Below are 27,288 nucleotides of genomic sequence, written 5' to 3'. Positions count from 1 at the left end.
AGTACTTAGCTGCTAACCAAAAGGTTGGAATTCTGAGTCCACCCAGAGGCACCTCAGAAGAAAGGCCTGGTGATCTACTTCTAAAAAATTAGTCATTAAAAACCCTGTGGAGCACAGTTCTACTCTGACACAAATGGGGTAGCCATGACAGCAACTGGTCCTGTAAGAGTAAAACACACCAGATTTCCAAGACTTAATACCGACAAAAGAATATAAAGCATCTTTTAAATTGATTACATGTTGAAACAGTATTTGGGATGTTATTAGCTGCTGTCGAGTCGGCTTAACAATGAAATATAGCCTGGTCCTGTGCCATCTTCACCACTGTTCGCGTGTTTGAGTCCACTGTTTCAGCTACTGCGTCAACCCATCTCATCTAGGGTTTCCCTCGTTTTTACTGTCCCTGTACTAACCGTGATATCCTTTTTAACAATTGGTCTTTCTGGATGACATGTCCAAAGTAAGGGAGCCCATGCTTCTCCGTCTTCGCTTCTAAGGAGCATTCCGGTTTTATTTCTTCTAAGACTGATTGCTCCTTCTGGCGATCCACGGTATATTCAAGACTCTTCGCCAACACCACAATCTGAATGCGTCAATTCTTCAATCGTCTTTTTTCACGTCCAGTTTTCACATGCATAAGGGGTGGCTGAAACAACCATGGATATATTAAGTTAAATAATCTATATCACTAAATGCAATTTACCTTTTTTTTTTTTTAAGTGGCTACTAAGAGGTTTAAGATTACATATGTGGCCTGGATTATACGTCTACCGGGCAGCGGCTTGGCTGGGCTATTTCCGCCTAGGTGGCAAACTGTCCATGCAGAGCTTCGTCGCGGCTCGGTCTTGGGCTCTCTGCACACCTCCAGCCTGCCTGGCGAGGCCTGGGTGCTCTGCCCCGGGCCATAAAGAGCAGCCCCAACAATGGCGACAGCCGCTCACCGGCTCCAGGGCGCAGAGCGCTGCCCGGTGCCCCTCTGTCCCTAGATCGGCCCCGCCCCTCGCGTCACCAGGGCCGCAGCTGCCCCGCCCACCCCCGCCTTTTCCGCAGAGCCCCCGCCCTAACACGTCACACCGCACAGTACAACCAGGAACGCACGCGGCGGCGCAGCGCCCGCCAATCAATACCTCCCATCAGGCTGGCTGGCCAGGCCCTGACTAGCTACAGGCGGCTCAAGGGGGCGCGGCTGCGGGCCGTGGGGCGGGACTTCCTGTCTAGCTGGTACTAACTTCCGGCTCCGGAAGTTCCCTCAGGGAGACGCGGGGAGCCTGCGGTGTTTTGATTCTGTGGGCAGAGAGGCGAGTTAAAGTCTGAGAGGGCTGCGTGGGGTCAGGGCTTTGGTCACTGGTTCGTAGCTGAGTCGCGGCTCATTGCTGGCCTGGCGATGGCGACGTACACGTGTATCACTTGCCGAGTGGCGTTCCACGACGCGGAGATGCAGCGAGCCCACTACAAGACGGACTGGCACCGCTACAACCTGCGGCGGAAAGTGGCCGACATGGCCCCGGTCACCGCAGAGGGCTTCCAGGAGCGGGTGCGGGCGCAGCGGGCCTTGGCGGAGCAGGAGAGCAAGGGCACGGCCACCTACTGCACCGTCTGCAGCAAGAAGTTCGCCTCCTTCAACGCTTACGAGAACCACCTCAAGTCGCGGCGGCACGTGGAGCTGGAGAAGAAGGCGGTGCAGGCGGTGAGTCGGAGGGTGGAGATGATGAACGAGAAGAACCTGGAGAAAGGGCTGGGGGCCGACGGGGTGGACAAGGATGCCATGAACGCGGCCATCCAGCAGGCCATCAAGGCGCAGCCGTCCATGTCGCCCAAGAAGGCCCCCTTGGAGCCGAGGGACGAGTCCTGGGGTCCGGTGGCCCCGGCAGACAGTCGCCGTGTGACTCACGACCGAGAGCCGGCCGAAAAGCCTCCCCGGCTCCAGTGGTTTGAACAGCAGGCGAAGAAGCTGGCAAAGCAGCAGGGGGAGGAGAGCGAGGAGGAGGAGGAGGACCCGGACGAAGACGGTAATGGCCCTGTCGGAGAGGGGGAAATGGGGATTGACACTCGAGGCTGACGGTCCGCTTTCGAGTGAAAACTGAAGAGCGAGGGCGGCTTAGATGCTTACTGAAGTGCCTTATTTGGCCAGCATCCACATAGGGAATTCTGCCTGTTTAACATACCATCATATATTCAAGGCTGAAACATTACCTGGGAAAAAGAAATGGTTGCTTACTACATATCTGTAGGATGAATTGGAAGACTGAGTGAATAACTAAAGGTTGGTGAACCCACCCAGAGGTGCCTAGGAAGAAAGGCCTGGTTATCTGCCGCCAAAAAATCAGCCATTGAAAACTGTGGAGCACAGCTCTGCTCTGAAACACATGGGGTCACCATGAGTCAGAGTCAACTCCACTGGCAACTGGTTTGGTTTTTTGGCTTATAGGAAAACTTGCTCCTGTCACACCATCTGATGTAGAATTTGTGATTGTAGTGGGTTTCCAGGTATGATGGGTTTGCACTTAATTTAGTTTATCAGAACAATAAAATGAAGGGCTCACAATCAGCTAGCCAACCTGAAATGTGTGGTTTGAGCCAGTAACCCAGCCCCCTTGACTTTATGGACGATTTATTTCATTCTTTGAGGGAGCCCTGGCAGTGCAGTGGTTAAGCACTGTGCTGCTAACCAGAGGGTCAGTGGTTCGAACCCACCAGCCACTCTGTGGGAGAAAAGATACGGCAGTCTGCTTCCATAAAGATCACAGCCTTGGAAACCCTATGGGGCAGTTCTACTCTGTTGTACAGGGTCACTGTGAGTCGGAATCGATTTGACGGCAGTGGGTTTGGGTTTCAGTTTGATTTTGTTCTTTGCTCTCACATCCTAGTAACACTGATGTTGTATGTGTTCGTATAGCACGACCGCTACCACACACACACGCACCACAGCGTTCTTGAGAAATAGGAGAAACAAGCACCGTTCTAATAGCTTTTAAAATGCCATCATTCAGCCAGATAGGAGGCCGCTTAAGCATGTGTGCAGCCCTGGGTTAGGTGCCACGAAGCATAGAAAGCAGCGGAAGACTCTCCTTCAGGAGCTTACCCGGTATGGGAAGGAGAGATTAATGAAGGAATCTCTTAGCCATATGTACTGGTCTGCAGGAAATGAGCAGCTGAAATTCAGATCTCGAAAAAGGATTTGCACCTGTCTCCCCAAATGTAGGAACTGTCCCACCTTGTGTTTGTTGATCTTTGTGATACCTCTGATTGCGGTTATCTCTTTCCTTAAACTGACTTTGTTTTTCAAAACTCTTGCCTTGAAGGTTGGGAAGATCTCGATTCCGATGAAGAGTTGGAATGTGAGGATGCTGAGGAGGTGGAAGAAGGTGCCGAGGAGGACGGGACTGGGGAGCGACCACCCCTTGGCGCCATTCCTCTAACAGAGTGCTTATTCTGTTCCCACCATTCAAGCTCCCTGATGAAGAATGTGGCTCATATGACAAAAGTCCACAGCTTTTTTATTCCCGATATAGAATATCTTTCTGATCTTAAGGGACTGATTAGATACTTGGGTAAGTACAGTGGTTTTCTTTTTAACAAGGAAAAACCACATTATTGAGGGGTAGGGCTAAGGGAGTGACGTAGTTCCCCTTTTCTGCATTAGTTCTGTTTCGCATCAACCTTCGATTGAATTACCTGCTTATTTTGGGAGAATCAGAATTTCAGTGAATGTTTTTTGAATCGTGGAGATAAACGGTGAATCGTAATCTGCCTACCAAAAGCTTCTTTCCTATTTTTTCCTCATTGTTTTTCCAGGGGAGAAAGTTGGCGTTGGGAAGATTTGCCTGTGGTGCAATGAGAAAGGGAAATCCTTCTACTCCACAGAGGCTGTACAGGCGCACATGAACGACAAGAGCCACTGTAAGCTCTTCACAGACGGGGACGCGGCTTTGGAATTCGCAGACTTCTACGATTTTAGGTATGTCTGTGGTTGGCAGTGGGAAGTGAAGTGAGGTGGTCATATTTACATTGGAGTGGTATTAGTCATGTGCTGCTGTGTGTCTGGCACAGGACCTTGTGTGCTTAACAACCCTTACAACCCTTGGAAATTAGGCCTTTCTGTGAGATAGTTATTTCCTCCGGACCCCCATCCCATTTTGTAGATGAGAAATGGACTTTAACACATCTGGTAAAGAGCGAACTCAAGCCCAAACTTACGTTTTCCCTGACGCTGAAACTTGTTTTTGATTTCTGTTGTTAAATGCTTAGAGGTTGTTTTGCTAGTTACCTTTTGTAGGGAATCTCTAAACCACACCAAAAAACAAACCCATTGCTGTGGAGTCAATTTTGACTCACAGCGACATCTTGATCTTACTGTAATCGGAGTGCTTGAAGCAGATACCAGAGATTGAGTCCAGTGGGTACAAGCAGCAGCTGTCTTGGAGTGCCACAGCGCTCACTCATTACCCTGGCTCTTCATCCTCATTCTCTTCATGATTTTATGCCGGATCCTCGCCAGTCTCATAGGTTTCAGTGACTCCAGTATGCTAATGACTCCTACATTTCTGTCTCCAGCTTAGCTGTCCCCTCAGCTCCAGACTTACATATCCAACTGTCCATTTTACAGTTCTGCTTGAATGTCCAAAGGAGATACTTAACATGTTCAAAATCTAACTCCTGGTATGCCCCCAACCTGCCCCTAGGTAAATGAGAACTCTTTCTGGTGACTTAAACGAGAAACCTTGGAGTTATCCTTTACTCTTCCGTTTTCTTGCACGCATACATTAGTTCCATGACCTTAGGATATCTCCAGAAACTGACGACTACTCACGACTTTCACTGCTGCTACCGCCTGAATTGTTGCAGTAGAGTCCTGCCAGCCTGGTTTCCCTACTTTCATTCTTAACCCCCTGCATTCTGTACTCAACACTCTACCCAGAGGGATGCTTTTAAAACAGAAGTCGAATCAGATTCTACTTACTTGGCTTCCCATCTTAGCATAGAAGCTAGAGTTCTTATAATGGCCTCCAAGGCCCTACATGATACAACCCAGCAGTGTTTCTGGCATTTTGTTCTATTTCTTACTCATTGTTCCAGGAGGGACCCTGGATTCCTAGCAAATGTGTTTTTCAGGATGTTTGCCTGTGTACTCTCCCCTCAGTTAAATGCCTCAGCCCCTTCCTTCCTTCCTTCAGGGCTTGGCATAAATTTCACCTCAGAGCGACTTGCCTTGACAACCTTACATAAAATATGTTTACTCGGTCCTTTTTGGAGCCCTGGTGGTGAAGTGGCTAAGAGTTCAGCTTCCAACCAAAAGTTTGGCGGTTCGAATCTACCAGCTACTCCTTGGAAACCACGTGGGGCAGTTCTCCTGTGTCCTGCAGGGTTGCTGTGAGATGGAATCAACACCAGGGCAATGAGTGTGGTTTTTGTAGTCCTTTTTACCCTGCTTTATTTTTCTTCATAGCCCTTACTACCATTTGACATATGTATTATTTGCTCGTTATCTCTTATCTTCTACTAGGGCCTAAGCTTCAGAAGGGCAGCACCTCTTGTTTACTGAGTGTTGCTCAAACTGTTGTTTGAATTGAAGTATATAACTAATATAAATTGTTCGGAAATGAATTTCCTCAAGTTTAAATATACTTTTTTGGACTCTCTAGGTTTTTATTCTACTTGTACCTAGAAGTGAAAAGTGTGAACTATGCATGTTAAATTATTTTCCCCTTAAAAAAATTTTTAAAAGTTCATTAAGGAAAACTTGGAAATTAGAAAGCCTTCACATGCAAAACCATCATCTATTGAGTGCTTACTCTACCCGCTGCACACAGCTCTGAATGCTTTTATGTGGGTTACCTCAGTTAAAAATGATGAAGGGCCTGTAATTCCGCCCCTCCCAAGACAACTGCTGCTAATGTCTTATTCTGGACTTCAGACATTTTATTGCAGAATAATAAACTTACAGAAAAGTGCATATGTGAACACTTACTATAGTTCAGTGAAATTTGAAACTGAACTCCCTTACATAACCAGCACATAGATCAAGAGCATCATCACCGGTACCCTGGCGTTTCCCTCCCTGTCCTCCCGGGTGCTACCACTCCTGTCTCCAAGGAAAACCACTGTTCTGACCTCCAGTCAAATAGATTAGTTTTGCTCATTTTTGTACTTTTTATAAACGGAATCACAAAGAATATACCCTTTGGAGCCTGACATCTTTTATGCAACTTTACGTTTGTGACTTTCATCCTTGTAACTGGTAGGTAGCTGTAGACCAAGGAGCCCTGGTGATGCAGTGGTTAAGCACTCGGCTGCTAACCGAAAGATCGATGGTTTGAACCCACCAGCAGTTCCACAGGAAAAAAGACACGGCGATCTGTTCCCAGAAAGATTACAGCCTAGGAAGGCCTATGAGGCAGTTCTGCTCTGGTATATAGGGTGGTTTTGAGTCAGAATTGACTCAGTAGCACACAGCAACAGTTGTAGATCATTCATTCTCATTATTCTGGAGTATTCTGTTGTGTGAACCACAATATTTAGTCCACTAATGATGCACATTGGATTGGTTTCCACTTTGAGGCTATTGGGGATGATGCTGCTAGATAATCCTTTCCCGTTGCTGCTGAGTCAGCTGCAACTCAGAGCAACCCTATAGGACCTCTAGAGTAGAACTGTCCCATAGGGTTTCCAAGGAGTGATTGGTGGATTCGAACTGCCGACCTTTTGGTTAGCAGCTGAGCTCTTAACCACTGTGTCGTCAGGGCGCCAGATAATTCTAGTATGTTCCTTTTGGTAAACACATGTATGCATATGTATAGGGTATATCCCTAAGAATGGAATTCTCTCAGAACAGAGGATGTGTGTATGTCCAGTCTTAGAAGATATCATTTTCCAAAGTGGTTCTCCACACTTGTAGAGGGAAAGTTCTGCTTCTCTCAGACTTTTTCATTTTAGCCGTTTTGGCAGGGATGCAGTGGTAGTCCATTGTGGCTTTAATTTACATGTCCCTGATGGTGAGTGATGAAGTTTGAAACCCTTTTGTGCATTAACTGGCCATTTGGATATCTTTTGTGAACTAGCTGATCAAATTCTTCGTTCATTTTTCTATTGGGTTGCCTCTCTTACTGTTAACATTTTAATGTGTGTTTTTCCAGTCATTTTCTATGTGTATATATGAATATATGAATTTGTGAACAGTTCTTGGAACACAGATATTCTTCAAGAACCGCACCGTCCAGTATGGCAGTCACTCGGTATAACCATTGGCAATTTAAGTTAAATTAAACATTTAATTCTTCGGTTGCATCTCACATGTTCAGCAGCCATGTGTGTCCAGTAGCTGTGTATTGGGCAGCACAGACAAAGAACATTTCCATCATCATAGAAAGTTCTCTTGGACAGTTAGCTATTCCAGAACTCGTTTTGTAATGGTTATCCCCTACTGTGTGTTCTCCCCATCCTCTCTGAGTCCTGCTGCCTTCCTGGGGTGAGTGAGTGCAGTTACACATCGTTTGCTCACTTTCACTACAGAGAAGATGCTAACGGATTGTTTTCCCCCAAAGGCCTTTCAGCTGGCAGTCCCCTCTGAGGTAGCCTCGGGTTTGCGACATTTGCAAATACGGTTTATATCTTTTAATCACACTTGAGCTACTGGTCTCTCTTTGCCATTTCACTGTTACAGGAGTAGCTATCCAGATCACAAGGAGGGGGAGGATGCCGGTGAGGCTGAGGCTTTTCCCTCAGATAAGAATGTGGAGTACGACGACGACACCATGGAGCTGATTCTGCCTTCTGGTAAGTGCACTTGTCAGACTAAATAGCTTACTGCTAAGAGGGGTTGTTGGAGAGACACATTCCACCATCTGTTACCTTCCATACTGCGAGAAATAGGACTTCAAACGCAAAGTGTACCTGGTAGACTCTGAAGGTTGTCTCTTGTTGTTAGTGGCTGTTGAGTCAGTTCCAGCTCATGGCTGCTTTGTTTAAATTGGGCCATTGTTTTTACTCTCATTTCTGTTATGATTCAGGATGTTTTCATCTGGATTTTCTTTTCTTTCTTGTATTTATTGTAAATATGTAGACCTTTTCTAATGTTTTTCCATTTCCTGGTCCCATCTAAGTTTTGTGTGTTAATCTTTATTCTTTGAACTGATTCCTTTTGCTGCTTTTTTCTTTCCTGCTTATGTACTTGGAGTGTCTGGTATTTTTGCTGCTTTTTGTATGATTTACCCTTTCAAATATGGACTTAGTTCTAGCTGGTTTGGTATCAACCTTTGTCAGTCTCTACTTAAGAGCATTAGAAAGAGAGTAACGTCATTCACCTTAGTTGACTTGTTTCCCCTTGATCACTAGCTACACTGTACGCCGTCCCTTGTACAGAGTGTCTCCCAGAAGGACCTAGGCTTGACTCACATTGGCTGCACGAGCGCACATAGGTAATACATATGATGCTGGCATTTGGTTGGTTGAAAATGTGGCTGAGACTCTTCAAAGCATCAGAAACAAAAACATACAACGTATTGTTATCTTTTTTCCCTTAAGTTTCATGTACTTTCAATATTTTAATAATAATCCTTTAATCATCACAAAAAAACCCTGAAAAGCACGATGTTATTCTTTGGTTTTAGTGTAAGTTAAAATGCTGTCTGTCTTTGTAAAGGCCTGGTCCAGCATTTATGTTGTGTCCTATTGTTGTTGGCTGCAGTTGAGTCAGTTGCGACCCATGGCAGTCATGTGTGTGCAGAGCAGAACTGCACCATAAGGTTTTCAAGGCTGTTGTGACCTTTTGGAAGCGGATTGCCAGGCCTGCCTTCTGAGGCGACTCTCAGTGGGTTCAAACTGCCAACCTTTCAGCCAGTAGACTAGTGCTTAACTGTTCGTGTGCCACCCAGTGAATTTTCAGTTCATTCATGTAGAAATGTGATTACTTCACAAGGGAGTAAAACCTAAATATAATCTGATGTTTTTGGTTACTGTGGTGGTAAATATGAGATTTCTTTTTTCATTTGTAGGATTCATTTTTTAATTTTTTGGTGACGGAAATTACCCACATTTCTAATCCTGGTATTTTTGGAAAATACAAAAAAGCAGAAGAGAGTAAAAGTACTCGTAGCATGCTCTTTTGGTGTTGGTGGTTATAAAATAGAAAACAAGAGCCCCTTTCTTCTACGCCTCTACCCAGCGGTTACCATTACTGGGAGTTTGGGGCTCATCTCTCCCGGTGAACATGTGTACGTACACATATATCTGTGTATTCCGAATTGGTTTCGGCTTTAAAATAGAAATGAGAGCTTATTCTGAGGATTGTTCTGCAACTTGGCCTTTTACGTAAGGTGTCATGTGTAACTTTTCAAGTGGTACATATAGGCCTATTTCATTTCTTTTTAAGACCTGTGTAGTATTTTTGTGTGGCTATATAGCTTAACCTTTTAGTCATAGAATTTAAAGCTGTGCTGAGGATGAGATCTTAAATCTTCACCTTAAAAGCACAATAATCTAGTTTCCTATTTAATGAAATAAATCTCCTAAGGTTTTTTCCTAACTCTTCTAGTACTAATTTCTTAGCTTTCCTGTTGGTATCACATGTAAAGATAAAAATACTGCTTTACGGCAGTCACACTAGACCAACTTGTGGCTGTCTTTCTTAAATACGTGTTTCAATGAGAACAGATTTTCCTGAAAAGAGTTACAATCTTATATTGCATTTTCCCCCCAAGGTTTTCAGGTCTAGTAAAATCCCAGTTATCTGGCGGTTGGTCTGCCAGAATCCTTAGGATTCCACAGAAGTGCTGGACACAGATGTGTCCAAGAAAAAATACATCCGTGGTAGGTAAAACACCACTTCTTAGCACACAACCAGTGCACACGATTGAAAAGAGGCAAGGATTGGTTCGTTTGTGTGTTGGTCAAGTGTCTTACTTACACACAACAGAATCCATCCGGGCTGTCTTAAGCAGAAAAGAGTTTTATTCCAGGTTATTGGGTCACCCACAGAATCTTTTCAAGGGCTGAGGAAACAGATTCAAGGCTAAGCTTTTAGAATTAATGTCCAAAACCAGACCTCAGAACACCCCTGTCAAGGAAACCATTGCTACTGCTGTTACCATGCTGTGAACGCCAGGAACTTGGTTCTGGGGGAACTGGTACTACTGTAGCCGTGAGTCCTGAACTCGACCTGCAACCACTGCTGCCTGAGAAAACTTCTGGAGCCACTGTTGCCCACCAGAGGGCTGCTTCCTACAGGGCTGCTTCCTCATGCTGCTCAGAGTTCCTGGTGGTAGTCTGGTTTGGATGTGTCTGATTGACAGCGCCTGGGTTGCCTGCCTGCGTTCTAGTTGTAGGGGGAGGCTTAGAATTTGAATTCCACCTCCTGCTTTAGGGAACAGGACTCAAGGGTGATAGGGAAAGATGAAGATAGGCCACGGATATGAGAAGTGTCTACTGTTGTTGTTTGTTGTGTGGGAAGAAAAAAGTGTTGTGATTAGCTTATGAGATTGGGAGAAGACGACGTGTCAGAAGTAAAGGAATGGGATGGTAGAGATGACAGTAATGCTTTTAACAATACCTAGTATTTACTGAGCAGGTAGTACGTAAAGTTAGCACGCTTGGGAACATGTATTATCTGTACCAAAAGCCTACGAGGTAGATCTTATCCTCATTTGACATAGGAGATAACCAAAGCTTAGGTTGACCAACTCACCCAAGAGTGGGCCTTTTTTACCACTTTGCTGCCTGCCTCTGGGGGTTTGCAGTAACGGCGGGGCAGGAGCAACATGCCCTGCCAGAGGAGAAGTCTGCCATGAAGAAGCAACCCTGTGGTACTGCTTTACACATAGAGTAATACGACTTAAGTATAGACAGCCGTCTATAACACAGAATGATAACCTCTTAAGGCTAAGGGCTGCTTTGTTGTATGACAGTGAAAGCAACGGGCAGGCAAAACCTGTTTTGAAGATACGATTCTCCTCACCGTGATCAGAAAGCTGTATATAATGCAGTAGAATATTATGGCTTGTACATACACAGGAGCAAAGCAGGCCTAAATATATTACAAGGAGTCTCTTCTGTTGATTTCTTGTTTTCACTCTTATGCGAGTACCAAACGTTACGTCATAAATATGTCAGTGCTGCTTTTCCAGGATGACTGCTGCATTTGTTTAGCCCCTTGTCCCGTTAGCTTCCACTTCCTTAATTGTGAGCAGGACAACAACAGAACTTAGGCAGGGACTGTTAAGATGGCTGAATGAGATAATCCCCCTAAAGCAGCGTCTGGCATGTAGTAATACTACCAGCTGCCATTGAGTTGATTCTGACTCACGGCGGCCCCACGCGTGTCAGAGAAGAACTGTGATCCACAGGGTTTTCAGCGGCTGAGTTTTCAGAAGTAGACCACCAGGCTGTTCTTCCAAGGCCTGTCTGGGTGGACTTGAACCTCCAGCCTTTTGGTTAGCAGTGGAACACCTTCGCTGTTCACATCACCCAGGGACTCTGTATCCATGCCATATCCATATCCATACTAGCTCCCTGTAAATGTTGGCTTCATTTTGCACCTACTTTAGCACGTCGTATTACAAAATATTCGTAACAATGAGCATATCCTATTTAAGAAATACATTTGAGAGAAATTTTCACTTGGACTGTAAATTTTGAAACCTAGATGAATCCTCAGTTAAAAAACATGTCTTCCTAGGGCAATTAAGTTTTTAAGGTTAGCTAAAGCTGAAAGGTTGGGTATCTTCTTAGGATACGTTCTTCCTTTCTCACCTCCAGGCAGTTACTAAGTGCAACTCCTAAATGTCGTTTGAATATTTGTTTTGTTTTCTCTTTATTTGTCCATGTCACCATTACAGCTTCCTGTCTAACCCAAAACCCATTGCTATCAAGTTGATTCTGATTCATAGCAACCCCTCTAGGCTGTAAATCATAATCGAAGCAGACTGACAACCTATTCCTGCGCAGCGTCTGGTAGGTTCGAAGCATCGACCTTGTGGTTAACAGTGGAGTGCTTAACCACTGAGTCACCAGGGTCCTTATAGCTTCTTGTCTGGCCATCTCAATATGGTCTCCTCACAGCCACGAGAATATTCTTTCTAAAACAAACATCAGTCTGTTTTCTTTACCCTCTAGAACTCCACCATTGGAGCCATTGTCTGCAGGATAACTTGTAGTTTCTCCAGTTTCTTGGGTGCTCTGGGCGTTTCCTTTGCCCCCCTTTCCCCCCCACTGGCTTTGTCCTCTTAGCCTTTGCATGCACCGTGCCTGTCTCACCCTGCACCTTCCTGGACTCATATCCTGTCCAGGCACTGCCTAAGGTGCATCTCCTCTGCCCTGGTGACACTTGCATAGCTGTCAGGACACCCATCTTGCTCCTTTGTCATCACAGACATGCTTGTCTGTCTTCCCCCGTTACGTTTGAGAACAAAGACTGCTTCTTTCATCTCTTTCATTTCAGTGCAGGGTATGACCCATGCAAGAGTCAGATAATGTTTATTGATGAAGTTTGGAGAGGGCTGGAGGCAACCTTTAAAAGAAAAGCAGGTTTCATTCCCTGGGGCCTGCAACAGTAAAGGAAAAGGAGAAGGGAAGGAGCCTTTCTAGGCTAAAAAGTAGCCCTGGAGGCGGTTTGGTTGCATATTTTCTTACTGTGCCCTTCTGAGTCTATAGAGAAGAGTGTTTAGCCTGCAGCATAGAGTCAAAGAAGAAAGTGGCGTGAGATTAGCTTGAAGGGCCATTTTCTCTGATTTTTAAAGCATGGATTTCCTTGCCCACAGCTGTAGGTCCAGTTACGGAGCCATGTTGTTTTTAAGCGTTCGGTGCTAACCTTAGGCCAGCTCTTTGACATTGACTTGGAGGTAGTTAGAGTTTGGTGTTAGAGTACTGTGAAATACTGTACTTGTAGGCAGACTCAGGAAAGGCCTCACCGGCAGCCAGATAACCTTAACCCAAGGGTTCTTAACTGAGCCGGGCAAAGGTTTTTGTGTGGGTTTGTGCTGTTTCCTAGGGAAAGGCCATAGTTTCTTAAAGTCATCTGTCAGGCTATGCAGATGTTTTTAATCTGCTGTGTCTGGGGCTGTGTGCATCTTTCTGGGGAAAAGCTGTAGTTTAAGGGCATCTGTGAGCTGGAGAAGACAAAGAGCCACTAATAAAAAAACATCAACCAAATGCAGACTATTTACAGCCTTCAGGAATCCCTACAGAATAGAATTTGTTTAAACAGCAAGAGAACATAGCCTTCTTGGTGAACTAAAACCTGCCAATATTCTGGAAGTTCTTCCAGTCAGACTCACACAGGGCTTTTAATGTCATCCATGCTTTCAGCATCACATGTTTTCAGAGCTGGTCATCTTTTAGTCAGTCACAGCTGCAGTGAGATTCGACAGTTTATAGTCCATTGGTTTCCTCCTGTGTCTCGTTACTGGGTTGGGGATTTTGTGATGACTAAGAGGGTCAGCGAAAAAGAGGAAGACCCTCAATGAGATTGACACGGTGGCTGCAACAATGCGCTCAAAGATAGCAATGATTGTGAGGATGGCGCAGGACCGGGAAGTGTTTCGTTCTGTCGTACGTAGAGTTGTCATGAGTCGGGAGTGACTCCATGGGACGTAACAACAAGAGAATGACGATCTCTGGATAAACACAGTATAACTACATAGTGGCCTTACGCCCACATGGCTTACCTCTTTGAACAAGTGCACGATTCTGCAGCCTCTTCAGTTGTGCTCAGCTCTATGACTGTGTTTGCATGAATATTAACGGGAAGTTGATTTGGAAAAGATGCTCATGTGGAAAGTATAGAGAGATGTCATCTACTATACTTGATGAGCGGTTTAAACTGGTTTCAAAAACAGTCGTTTTGGTACTTTAAAACTAGTTAAGTCAGATTGGAGTTTAGTAAAATCCTCAAGTGGCTGACCCCAAAGCCTGTGACGAAGGGCGGCGTCCAGTAGAGGGCACTGTGAGCATTTCTTTTACAGAGTTCTCAGCCATAGTCCTGGAGTTTACTTCATTGCTCTTCAGTAAGGACTAAGCTGGTGTGAAAGACACATTCAGTTAGCTGCTGACAGCCTACACGAGACTGGTGGCGGATCCACAAGAGATACGTAATTACATTCTTAGGAAAATTATAGCTCCAGGGATTTTCTTTTCCAGTATCTGATGCCATCATTTTATAAGGCTACTAAGAAGAGGTGGGCAGTTTTGTAATTGGTTGTTGGTGCAGTGAATGATAGATGGATAGGTTGTGTGCTTCCCTGTAACTCAGACATAACCAACCTGTTATTCATTGGGCAGTCACAGTGTTCTAGAAATAATGTGTCTGGAGGAGGGCCTTCAAGTTGAGCTCTTCTCAGCACCTTGTACTTGGTGCTAAATGTCAGGTGCTCGTCATTGACACAGCCCAGGAGTAGATACTCACAGACAACAGGCTTCCAGTTCTCTGCTGCCAGCCGTTGGAAACCATGGCCTTGAGTAGCAGAAGCCTTTTCAAAGACGTCTTAAAAAGCTAGCTTCAATAAGGCATCTCTCCAATTGCTACTTAAGAATATAAATATACTGGTTTTTTATATACTAATGACCAGCATCATTGTTTACTGATTTTGGAGCAATGGTCATTGCATACCTAGAGCATCCTGACATAACGTTGTAAACAGAAAATCTCAGTCGACGGTGCTGGGTTCCTGCTAGAGCCCTCACTTAGGCTTCGGCCTTCACCCAGCAGCTCCAGCTTATTTGGTTCTTGTGGCCTGAGAGCTTTGTTGTTAACGCTTATGCCGCCAGAACAGCCAGGCTTCTGGGAAACATTTTCATCCATATTGGTATCGGAAGACTGTGTCTGCTCTCAAACAGGCTTTTGAAAGGTTTTGTTGGTCATCTCTTGGGTATGATCACAAAACAATCATTTGAAAGTAGCTACTTTTCCATATCCGTGTAGCAAGCAAATTATTTTCCAGGTGGCTTGCCAAGTAGTAAAGAAGCTTGTTGCTGTTGAGTCGATCCTGATTCACAGTGATCCTACAGGGCAGAGTAGAACTGCCGTCATAGGGTCTCCAAGGCTGTAAATCTTCACAGAAGCAGGCTGCTACATCCTTCTCCTGTGGGAGTGGCTGGTGGGTTTGAACTACTGACCTTTTCCTTAGAAGCTGAATGCCTAGCCACTGTGCTACCAGGGCTCCTTCTGCCAAGTATAAAAACCAAAACCAAACTCACTGATGTCGATTCTGACTCATAGCGACCCTATAGGGCAGGGTAGAACTGCCTACAGGGTGTCCAAGGCTTTAATCTTTAGGCAAGCAGACTGTCACATTTTTCTCCTGCAGGGCACCTGGTAGGTTCAATCCCTGACCTTTTGGTTAGCAGCCACGCACTTAACCACTGCACCAACAAGCATAGGGATTTAAAATAACCTGACGGCATTTTTTTCGTGCAAGTTAAAGGTCCAGATCTTCAAAGCAAATACAGCTGTCTACAGTATTTTGTAGTATCCTGTTTATAAGCTCTTCACACAAAAGGTTCTGAAAGAGATGGTTTGTATGTGTAAATGTAAAACTTAACCAGACGATACATATATGGTTCTACCTAGTGCTCGTTTTCTGTGGAAATTGCTGTTTCGTGGTTTGTGTATAGCTGCCATTAACTCATACCTACATATTTATGTCTGTCTGGGCAGATATGTGAATGCTTATGTCCTAACATTATCCTGAAAGGGTAACTTGTGTATGGAGTCCCTGGGTGTTTAAGCACGTGACTTAGCCAAAAGGTTGACAGTTTGAACCCACCTAGAGGTGCCTCAGAAGACAGGTCTGATAATGTGCTTCCAAAAGATCACAGCCTTGGAAACCCTCTGAAGCAATTCTACTCTGCATGCATGGGGCCTCCATGAGTCAGAATTAACTGGACAGCAGCTGACAACAGCAACATCTTGTATTTGGTACCGGAAACTCTTGGCTGGTGCCGATGATAGTGGCCCGGGGAGCACGTTTTTGCTCTGGTGGTGCCTGGAGTTAGTCATCAGTGAAGGCTGCCCTCATCGATTTCACCTGCCGGGAAGCTAAGACACAGGGCTCAGCACATTTTTCCTATTTAAGGCTGGATAGTCAGTAGTTCAGGCCTTGTGGACTGCTGGGTCTCTGACAAGTACTCAGCTATGCCCAATTGGTAGCATGAAAGCAGCCAGAGATAATACCTATGTGAATGGGCGTGGCTGTGTGCCGGTAAAACATTATTTACAAAAACAGATCCAGTGGCTGGCTGGATTTGGTTCACTGGCTGTAATTGGCTCACCCCTAATTAACATATCAGATGTGCCTCACCCTTAAATAGGAACCCCTAACGGTTCCTGCAATAAATATCTTTACTGCCGGTGTTCATTAGCTCAGCTACAGAAGTCCGAAAGCTTTTGGCAGAATCAGTGCCTTTATCCCATAGGTTTGCGAATTGAAATGTACAGGGTCTCTCCTTTCCCCACTGCGTTACAAAACGACAATGGGCCTGTGGGACAGTGATATATACAATCGTGTATTGTAATGACGTGAGAAAAACTTGGTAATTAAAATGAGAAATTCATTTCTGAAGGCGTGATTGACTTACACTTTTCCCAGATCCTTCTAAATAAGCAAAAGCTGTAGGAAGACTAGCATAATCATTGTGTTTAATTCTAGTCCCCAAGGTGATCACAGCGGTTTAGAAAGCAATAGAGCAGATTCCTCAGCCTCAACACCGTAGACGTGTGCAGCCAGATAATTCTTTGTTGTGGAAAGGCTGTCCTGTGCATCATAGTGTGGTTGGCGGTGTCCCTGGTCTCTACCCACTAGATGCCAGTAGCACCTCTCCATTCGTGACAACCAGAATGTCTCCAGTCATTGTCAGAGGTCCCCTGGCGGGCGGGTCGGTAAAATTGCCCCTGGTTGAGAACCACTGCAGTAGAAGATTTAAGCAAAGGAAAGGTGGATGGATTTCTGTTCAAGTCCTGGACTGTGGAGTGTAGACCTAAACCTCAGGACCACTATCTATGCGTAATCCCCTTTGTATTGAAAACAGGCTAAAGCCCTTATCTCCCAGGGCCCTCCCTGTGATTTGTATTAGCGCCGGCTGCTTTGTGAGTTTCTAGGGAGGCAGGTCATATGTGAGAACAAGACACTGAGTTTTCCACTTAACAGTGACTTGCTCTTCTGTTTCTTTAATCTGTCCTCTGGTTTTCTTTTCTTGCACTCCTTCTCCCCCTTTTACTTAGTGTTTTGTCTTTCTTTAGCAGGTGCAGTAGAGTGCTGTTTGGTCTGGCACTATCATTTCTTATTTGGAAAGCCCTTGCTTTCTAGCTCCACCTTGAAAAACTATCTTCCTCAGTGTTTTCATCCTGTTCTTTTGAAAAACAGGTGCCAGAGTGGGTCATCGCTCCCTGATGAGATACTACAAACAGCGGTTTGGTTTGTCAAGAGCTGTGACAGTTGCTAAAAATAAGAAGGCAGTGGGCAGAGTCCTCCAGCAGTACCGAGCCCTGGGGTGGACCGGCAGCACAGGTATGGGGATCCTCGTGACCGGGGGCTGGCCCAGGAACTCATTTCCAGAGGGGCTTAGTGGAGTCGTTTCCATTTACACTGTCCTTTGGAGCCTCTCTTGGGGAGCTTAACTTCTTGGCTCAGGAACTTCCCTCACCACTTGATAGATACACTTATGACAGTAAGCCCAAAGCTCCATTATGTAAAACTTCCCGTTTCGGGCACAGAGCCCTGGTGGGGAAGTGGTTGAGGGCTCAGGCTGCTAACCAAAAAGGTCTGTGGTTCGAATCTACCAGCCACTCCTTTGGAAACCGTATGGAGCAGTTCTCCTCTGTCCTGTAGGGTCACTATGAGTCGAAATTGACTTGATGGCACACAACAACAACACATTTCTGGCACAATGACGCTGTAAAAAATGCTGATCACTGTTAACTTTTTCCAGAAGAGAATGGTTATAAAAGTATTCAGTGAGCATCATAGGTTGAATTATCCTGGTGGCCACACACAGGAACAAAATAGTAGTCTAGTGGTTAACAGCATGAGCTGCTGAGTCAAATATGACTTCCAAGGTGTACTTGGAGGTACTTACAGGGTAATCATGAGTAATTGAATTAATCTGGCTAAGCCTCTGCCTCCTCATGGATGAAATGAGAGGCTGATAGTAGAGCCTGCCTTAGTTCTGAGGACTGAAAATCACATTGCATGTGGAGTACATTGCTGTTGCCTGACAGTCAAGGCTGGTTATACCTTCCTCTTTTTGTAATTTTCCCAGAAAAAACTCAGAGTAAGAGTCAGAAGAATAAAGCCATTGAAAATTGTTAAACTTTGCAATCTCATCAGTATGAAATTATTAAAATCCACTCTGCTGTCTGAAGCCGGTTATCCCTAGAGGTTCAGGGAGAGCTTCAGTCCAGCCCGAGTGAACTGGAGAGGGTGAGAGGACATAGCCTTCTGAGGGCCTGAGGCTCTCGGGCGATTAAAATCCACGCCGCTGTCTGAAGCCTGTTACCCCTAGGTGTTCAGGGAGAGCTTCAGTCCAGCCCGAATGAACTGGAGAGGGTGAGAGGACACAGCCCTCTGATGGCCTGAGGCACTCTGGCAATTAAAATCCAGGTTGATAGCGTACGTGGTTTCCTTCATCGTGGCTTCTCGGGAGCTGTGAGGCCACTGGAATCTAGCAGACACTGATTGCATCTCACTCTCGTCAGAAATGATTGTCGGACTTGATCTGTAGTTGTTGCCTTTTGTCTGCCCCCTCAGATCAATAGGGTGTCATCTTTTGGGGTTCATAAGCCCCTTCGAGATGATGAAAACTAAAGACGCTCAGCCCAGAACTATGTGTGTGTATACAGAAGGTCTGGTGTGCAGTCTGGGATGTTCATGGGCCCCGAGATCCATTGCTTGGCGATCCCAAGGTAGCATTCCTGATTTAAATATAAGAACCCAGTCACCCCAGAACAACACGTGGACTCTGCGAGGATGAGGTTTTCTCTGCTCGTGAGTAACAGCTTCTTTGCCTTGCTTCTTGTCGCCCTTTCAACCACAGGAGCAGCTCTTGTGCGAGAGCGGGACATGCAGTACGTCCAGAGGATGAAGTCAAAGTGGATGCTGAAGACAGGAATGAAGAACAATGCCACCAAGCAGATGCATTTTAGGGCACAAGTCAGATTCTGAGCGTCTGTTGGAGTTGGGGATTCCGTCTCCTGCACGAGCTCCCCTTGCCTGAGCACGCCAGTGGAAGCGGGTTGTAGGATACACCCTTTTTGCTGCTACTTCTCCCTGTACTTTGTCTGTTCTGACCTCATAATAAAAGTCAAAATCAATCTGGTTTCCAAGTGTCATTTTCAGGCAGTTTTCAAAGTCTACATTTCCACAAAGTGAGCAGTGTCTCTGCTGAACCCTTGGGACCTGCTCTGCTGTCTGGCAGTTGCCTTATTGCCTTGGCTTTTAAATGGTTTATGACTGTCAGAAAAACACAGGAAATGTCGAGAGTGACTTGTCCGTGCCAACCTTGGTTTAGCTTTTGGAAGGATAACCTAACCACATCATGGCACTGGAACCCATCTAAGGTGGTTTTAAGGCTTACGTAGGAGGAAAGTTGAATGTTGTTTATTTGAATGTATCCTAGCTCGTGAGGGCTGAGTGGCTCTAGCACTGTCATTAAATCCAGACAAAGTTACAGAAGAAACTTGTTAGTGGGTTGCTGTAAAGGTGAACACAGGAAGAGTGCCATGCTGGGCTCGCAGGCTCAGCTCCCAGTGCTGCGTTCGCTGGAGCAGTTAGCTTAGGAGGGATATACATAGGAAAGGCTTAGCTCTCATTTTAGAAAGAAATAGGGGAAGATGGGAAGTGAGACTAAATGTGAAGTTCAAATCCGTAGAGCTACCTTTGTGACTTGGGAGAAGAGACTTGGTTTTTTTAAAATCTGTTAAGTGGGGGAGGGGGGTTAAAGATCTCAGGTTGTGGTGGTTAAATAAGTTGGCCAAAGGGCCCCTTCCTCATGCAGTCCCGGCACAGGGGAGGTCTTCGTGTTCTCCCTCATGGAGCAAACAAGCCGCGCAGAGGAAGGCCGATGGTCTAGCCGTCTTGGTACTCTGAGTAGTGCTGTCACGGATGCCAATAGAATGTGCTTGCTCTCACAATGTGTTAACCAGAGCTTTGAACTGGCTCAAAGGCCTGATATTAACCAGCACTCATCTGCTAGGGAGATGTGTTTTTTTTTAATTGCACGTAGAGTTGAATTAATTCTCTGAGTTCATGGGTTCACTTTTACCCAGTAGTGGAGGGCTCCTCAGGTTTTTCTTTTGCTCTTTCATCCTGTCCTTTACTGTTCTCCCCCCACAGCTGCCCACTCGTGTTTGACATGTCTTTAAACCTGTATCCTGGGAAAATGCAGTGTTTTGCATATGGTATGCTTTTAATTTAACACAGTTCGTTGAACGTAAGGAGCCCAGGTGGCGCAATGGTTAAGTACCTGGCTGCGAACTGAAAGGTTGGCAGTTGGAACTCAAGCAATGGCTCTGTGGGAGACAGGCTTGTGGTCCTGCTTGCATGAAGATTATAGCCAAGAAAACCCTATGGGGCAGTTCTGCTCTGTCACTTGGGGTCGCTATGTGTTGGAACTGACTTGCCGGTACCTGACAATTGAATGTACGTCGTATTGTGCTATAGCTCTTGCTCTGTTTCTTTTTCATTTCAACGTTTTTCACTCAATATTATATATGCATCACCAGTTTATTGCTTCCAGCTGTTGTGTGGTAGTCCATGGTGTGTGCTCGCCACGTGTTACTCGTGTTTCCCTGCAGGTGAGACCCTGGTTGTCTCCCACTCCACTCACCACACAGCTCAGCACTGCTGGTGTGCACCTCGTTTGTAGACATCTTTTGAACTCTTTGAGTCTTTATTACCTAGCAGTGAGGACTATATGTTTACTGACTTGTAAAGTCAAGAGCTCAGGCTGCTAACTGAAAGGTCAGCAATTCGAATCCACCAGCTGCTCACTGGAAACGCTATGGGACAGTTCTACTGTGTCCTATAGGGTCACTATGAGTCAGAATCAACTCGACGGCAATGGGCTATATGTCATATATGTGTATATAAACACACATATGTATAAAATGCTACATAAGCTATAAGCATACATACATACAAAAGTCGTATGGGGCTTGACCTTAATGAGTAGGGTTTTTTTTTCAAAGTAATTCCATTTATTCTATTAGTCACTTCTTCCCCTCTTCAGGAGATACTGTCTTCTGATTTTGTTTTATGGAACAAGCCATTGTCCCTCACCCCCATCTACATTATTATTTTATAAAATTCAGTATTTTTGCCTATCTGGAGTAGAACTCGTTTGCAGGGAGGAAAGAAACAGACTAAAACATCACCTCTTTGTAGTTAAATGAGCAAGACTAGCAGGACAAATGGACTTGTTACTTGGGGGTCCTCTGTGGTCGTAAGCATGGGAATGTCCTCGGTATTCAATTTCCTTGTTCTGCAGCAGGTGTTTATGTTCCATTATCTAGATCCACTCTGCTCACCATGCTCTGTTCTCTACCTCTAATTACTTGGGCTTCCTGGCCCATTTGCAGACAAGTAATTGCTATCACTTCTCCCTGTTTTGGTTTTTACAGCTCTCTGTTCTTGCATCTTACGTCTGTCCTGTTGAAAAAGTGAACGCACATGTGGGCAGAGCCTGCCAAACGAAGCTCCTTGCTGAAAGCCTGGAATGTTATGTCTTTAACTTCATTCTTTATAATTTTAAAATTTGCTCCTTGATGGCAGATAACTTCCCTGATATCATGAAAGATGAGAAGATATCTACCCAAGATGCTCATCAAACTCCACATAAGGTAGATCTTAAAAGAAAGTCACCAAGACATATTATAATCAAACTAGCCAAAACCAAAGATAGAGAATTTTAAGAGCAGCTAGGGATAATCAAAAAGTCACCTACAAAGGAGAGTGAATAAAAATAAGCTCAGACTACTCAGCAGAAAACATACAGGCAGGAAGGCAATGGGATGACTTATATAAAGCGTTGAAGGAAAAAAAATTGCCAGAATCATATATCCAGCAGAACTTTCAAATATGAAGGTGAAATCGGGACATCTCCAGATAAACAGAAGTTCAGGGAATTTGTAAAAACCAAACCAAAACTACAAGAAATACTAAAGGGAGTTCTCTGGTTAGAAAATCAATATCAGGTATCAACCCAAGACTAGAACACAGAGCAACTAGACGTCAACCCAGATAGGGAAATCACAAACAAATCAAGATAGAAAACGCTCAAAACAGGGAAACAGCGATATATCATTACATAAAAGAAGACAACATTAAAGCAATAAAGAGGGATTAAGAAATGTAGCCATAGATCTTTCACATGGAGAGGAAGACAAGGCGATATAAAGAAGTAAAAGGTTTAAACTTAGAAAAATAGGGATAAATATTAAGGTAACCACAAAGGAGACTAATGGTCCTACCCAGTGCCGTCAAGTTGATCCTGACTCATAGCGACCCTATAGGACAGAGAAGAACTGCCCCATAGATGGTCCTACTTATCAAAATAAAGTACAAGAAAAAAATAAAATTCTCTCCTTATAATTGAGATAGTGCTTTTCTTTCTCCAGGTTTTTAGTTCTCCGCATTTCTTTTTGATCAAAAGAGCTAATCCAGTCTGCATCCATAGTTCCTCCCAATGCCTGTTGCATTTAAGGCAGTTGTCTAAACTTAAAATGGATACCACAGGGACCCTCTTACTAAAGGTTCTTCTTTATCGGTACCAAGCTAGTGTCGTGTGCTGCAGCTGGCTGACAATGACTTGCATGGAATCTTTCCTCCTGGGAGTAAGCCCAGGACCAGATGGCCCTGGCAATGTGGCTCGTCTGTCTTTAGCTTGAGACATCAAGACTGGAATCAAAGTGAGAGAATGTAATCTTGTCCTCTCTGTGTTCACGCTGCAGAAGCCACGACAATGTTGCTGCTTGTGTTCACCGCCCATCTCCAGAGAAGACAGACACTGGTTTGATGTCTTCTTTCTGCCTTGCGTAGTAGGAAATTGTATTGTACTTTTGTTGTTGGTAGGTGCTGTCGAGTTGGTTCTGACTCATAGCGACCCCATGTAAAAAAAAAAAAAAACAACAGAACAAAACACTGCCTGGTCCTGTGCCGTCCTATAATCCTTATGTTTGAGCCCATAGTTGCAGCCACTATGTCAATCCATCTCATTGAGGGCTTCCTCTCGTTCACTGACCCTCTACCTGACCAAGCACGATGTCTTTCTGCATGGACTGATCCCTCCTGACAACATGTCCAAAGCACATAAGACAAAGTCGCGCCATCCTGTCTTCTAAGGAGCATCCTGGCTGTACTTCTTCCACGACAGATTTGCTCGTTCTTCTGGCAGTCCATGGTATGGTCAATACTCTTTGCCAACACCATCATTCAAATGTATCAATTCTTCTCGGGTCTTCTTTATTCATTGTCCAGCTTTTGCATGCATATGCAGCTATTGAAAATCGCCTCATTGTACTTTTCCTGAGAATAAGATATATTCAGGTGCCATTTTTTAAATTCTCCCCTGTGAGGTGTAGGTAGTATTCCTATTTACAGATGAAGAAATAGAGAAGTTCAGTAACTTTTCTAAGGCCACACAGCTAGTAAGGAAGGCAGAGATGTTGCTGTCTGGCCCAACTATTCCCCGTGTTACAACATGCTGTACGGTGTCTTCAACATCATTTCATCCTAAGGAGCACAATCAGAAGGTGGAGCTATAAAAATTCCTCAAGTCCTTTGAATTTGCAGCGCCATTGAACAAACTGTGTTGTGAGTTTAGATGTTGTGTGCTGTTGAGTTGATTCCGACTCATAGTGACCCTATAGGACAGTGAAGAACTGCCCCCTAGGGTTTCCTAGGCAGTAATCTTTATGGGAGCAGGTCATCAGGCCTTTGCTCCCACAGAGCAGCTGGTGAGTTCAAAACACCAGTCAAAGTTAGCAGCTGAGCACTTAACCACTGAACAACCAGGGCTCCTTCGAAATCTAGAAATCCGTGCAATCTAATGTTTACACTAAAACATGAAAGAAAATATCACCCTTTCTGGACTATAGGAGCCCTGGTGGTGCATTGGTTAAAGCGCTTTGCTGCTCACTGAAAGGTCAGTGGTTCGAAGCCACCAGCCACTCTCTGGGAGAAAGATGTGGTGTGGCAGTCTGCTTCTGTAACGACTGTAGCCTTGGAAACCCTACGGGGCTGTTCTACTCCGTCCTATAGTGTCGTGATGAGTCAGAATCAACTCGACAGCAATGAGTTTGGTTTTTGGTTTTGGTTCTTGCCTATAGTCTGAACGACTTTTGCCCCCAACCTAATTTTATTGTTAATCCTTTTTGTTAAGGTACTTCCTCTACCTTGATTATCATTTCTAAATCCTGGTAAGACCTCAGTAGATATTATTAACTTGGAATTCACAATAATTCCTATACAGGAGACCAAATAAAAGCTGTGTTGCTAATTCTCAAAGTACAGACATTTTTGCAAGGAAATTGCTGGCAGAACTGAGAGAGAAGCATGTAGACCTAAAGAAATTATAAGTGTTTTGAAAAATACATATCATTTAATTTCAACTTATTTGCAATTGGGACATTAATTATGACACCAAAATTGATGGAGATTAAGAAGATTTGATTAGCTTGTCAATACTGGGAGCATTTGAATGTTAGAATAATAATTTATTGATCATATGAGGGGAAGACCGTTTCTCCCCCAAATTGTTCTTTTCCTCCTTGTATGTGACTTCCCAGCCAGAGACACCTCAACCTGACATTGAGCCAGGTGTGGGTCGAGTGACTAAAATTCCGCCAATAGATGTGAGCAGAGGCCATTTATGCAACGTACATAGAGATCACCTCCAACTTAGAGACAAGCGGCTTTCGTAGACTCCGCCTTTTTTTCTTTCTCACCAGCTGAAAGTGCGATATGCCAGTGTCACCCATGCAGGTGAGGACAGCACCTTAGGGGATAAAAACGCGGTTGCCATAATGTCAGTTCTGACACATGATGACCCTACGTATGTCGGAGTAGAACTGTGCTCCAGAGAGTTTTCAATGGCTGATTTTTCAGAAATAGATCACCAGGCGTTTCCTTCTAGGCACCTCTGGGTAGACTCTAACATCCAACCTTTCCGTTAACAGCTGAGCTTATTTATTAACCGTTTTGCACTACCCAGGGACTCCCCTTAAGGGATGGCAGTACAATAGCCTGGAGGAACCTGGGTCTCTAAATGACAACATGGAGTAGAGCCGCCCTGCCAACCCAGACTATCCTGTGAGATGAAATGAAGCCACTGTGTCTAGGAATTTCTGTTACACCAGCCTACCCTATAATCTAATAGAGTGAAACCCCACAATCATGCTAATGTGATCTATTGTAAGACAAATTTTTCAAAAATGCCATTGGCAATTGACTCTTGCCTTCACCTTAACTCCTGTTCTCAAACCTAGGTGGGCCGAATTCTTCTACAGCATTAGGGGAACAATTAGGAAATAAGTGCTTCATGATCCTTTGGGACTTTTACAGGTCAAGATTTTCAATACTATCTCTTTTTTGTTCTTTTGGAGACAGCACAGAGTGAAAAATAATATTTTTCATCAGCCTCATGTGACGGGATTACGTGTTGCCTGCTAATTCTTTGACGCTCCTCCCATGGAGAGATAGGGTCTATATCCCCTCCCCCTGAAACTCAGCTGGCCTTAGTGTCTTGCTCCTGACCAATATGACGCAGAAGAAAGGATGCTGCTGACTTCCCAGGGTGGTCACAAAGTGCCGGTCAGCTCCCACCTTGCTTCCTGGGACACTGGACTTTGGAGTGTTGAGGTGCCATGTGAGAAGTAACTGAAACTGTGAGGAAGCCCAGGCCACATGGGGAGGTCACGTACAGGATCTGATCGATGGTCCCAGCCAGGTCCCAGCTGACAGCCAGCACCAACTGCCAGGCATCCAAGGGTGCTATCTTGAATGTCCAGGAGACTGCAACCCCTGCATATCTAACTGCAGCCAAATGACAGACCCCAAGCAAGAACTGCCCAGGGAGCCCTTCCCAGATTCCTGACTCACAGACTCTGTGTGAGCATAATAAAATAGTTGGGACAGTCTGCTACACAGGAACAGTCATCAGTGAGGTCACCATTACACCACCCGGTATTTTTCAGGGTTAAATGTTATAGATTCCACTTACTGCCTCATGGTGGAGTTTTCCTATCATACCGTTAAAAAAAAAAAAAGTTGCTGTTGGCTTGATTCTGACTCAAAGCGACCCTACAGAACAGAGTAGAACTGCCCTGTAGAGTCTCCAAGGAGCAGCTGGTGGATTCAAATGGCCAACCTTTTGGTTAGCAGCCTAAGCCCTTAACCAGTGCTCCAGCAGGGCTCCATATATCATGTGGTTAAGGGTAAAGATTTTAATCTTCACAGCACCACTTGGAGGCGTATTTATTACTCACATTTTGCAGATGAGGAATTGCCGAAATAGTAGCTCAACAACTCACTGCTCTTAATCGCTACGTTCTCTATAATCTAGACTGAAAAATGGTAGACTACTTGAGTCACAGGATTTTAAACTTTGATGATACATTTAAACTGGTTTAGAGCAATGCTCACCACCCCATCTTCCTGCCCTTCCAGGTTTCTACATGTAAGACACTGGATGCTCACAACGGTATAATGTAGTTTATCAGCCCTGGTGGCGCAGTGGTTAAGAGTTTGGCTGCTAACCAAAAGGATGGCAGTTCAAATCCACCAACAGCTCCTTGGAAGCTCTGTGGGACAGTTCTACTTTGTCCTATAGGGTCACTACGAGTTGGAATGGACCACAGCAATGGGTTTTTTGTTTTTGGTTTATCCATGATATGCATTAGTAACTAACAGAGCAAGGAAAAAACTTAGTTCTCTAAGTTGTCTGCTGGCCACAATGCTACTCCACAAAGTCAAGCTATTTTCAACTAATGTACTTCAAAAGCCTTTTAGTATAAACTATCTGCTGTGTAAGCATGATGCATTTCTTCAGAGGGGCTGAACAGATCTACATTTAGCATATATATAAAACTATAGTAAGTGCATCAAAAACCCAGTTGCCATTGAGTCAACTTTGAATCATGGCAACTCCGTGTGTGTCAGAGTAGAAATGTGCTCCACAGGGTTTTTAATGGCTGATTTTGTGGAAGTAGCTCACCAAGGCTTTCTTCTGAGGCACATCTGGGTGGACTCAAACTTCCAATGTTCTGGTTAGCAGCCAAGCATGTTAACTTTTTGCACTACTCAAGAACTC

At 44.8% G+C, this 27,288-nt stretch overlaps 1 protein-coding gene across 1 annotated transcript; it reads left to right on the top strand.

The window, feature by feature from the left end:
* The first annotated feature begins 1,218 nt into the window (after window positions 1-1,218).
* Window positions 1,219-19,294, top strand: ZNF622 (zinc finger protein 622). Its single transcript, XM_049861369.1, has 6 exons — window positions 1,219-2,009; window positions 3,303-3,551; window positions 3,796-3,958; window positions 7,661-7,773; window positions 17,349-17,492; window positions 19,018-19,294. The coding sequence occupies exons 1-6, from the start codon at window positions 1,385-1,387 to the stop codon at window positions 19,143-19,145; spliced, it is 1,422 nt and encodes a 473-aa protein (XP_049717326.1). The 5' UTR covers window positions 1,219-1,384; the 3' UTR covers window positions 19,146-19,294.
* The last annotated feature ends 7,994 nt before the right edge of the window (window positions 19,295-27,288 follow it).

Source organism: Elephas maximus, chromosome 2 (genome assembly GCF_024166365.1).
Source record: "Elephas maximus indicus isolate mEleMax1 chromosome 2, mEleMax1 primary haplotype, whole genome shotgun sequence".
NCBI classification, from domain to species: Eukaryota; Metazoa; Chordata; class Mammalia; order Proboscidea; family Elephantidae; genus Elephas; species Elephas maximus.
Note: the sequence above shows the minus strand (reverse complement) of the source record. Positions and strands in the feature narration are given on the sequence as shown.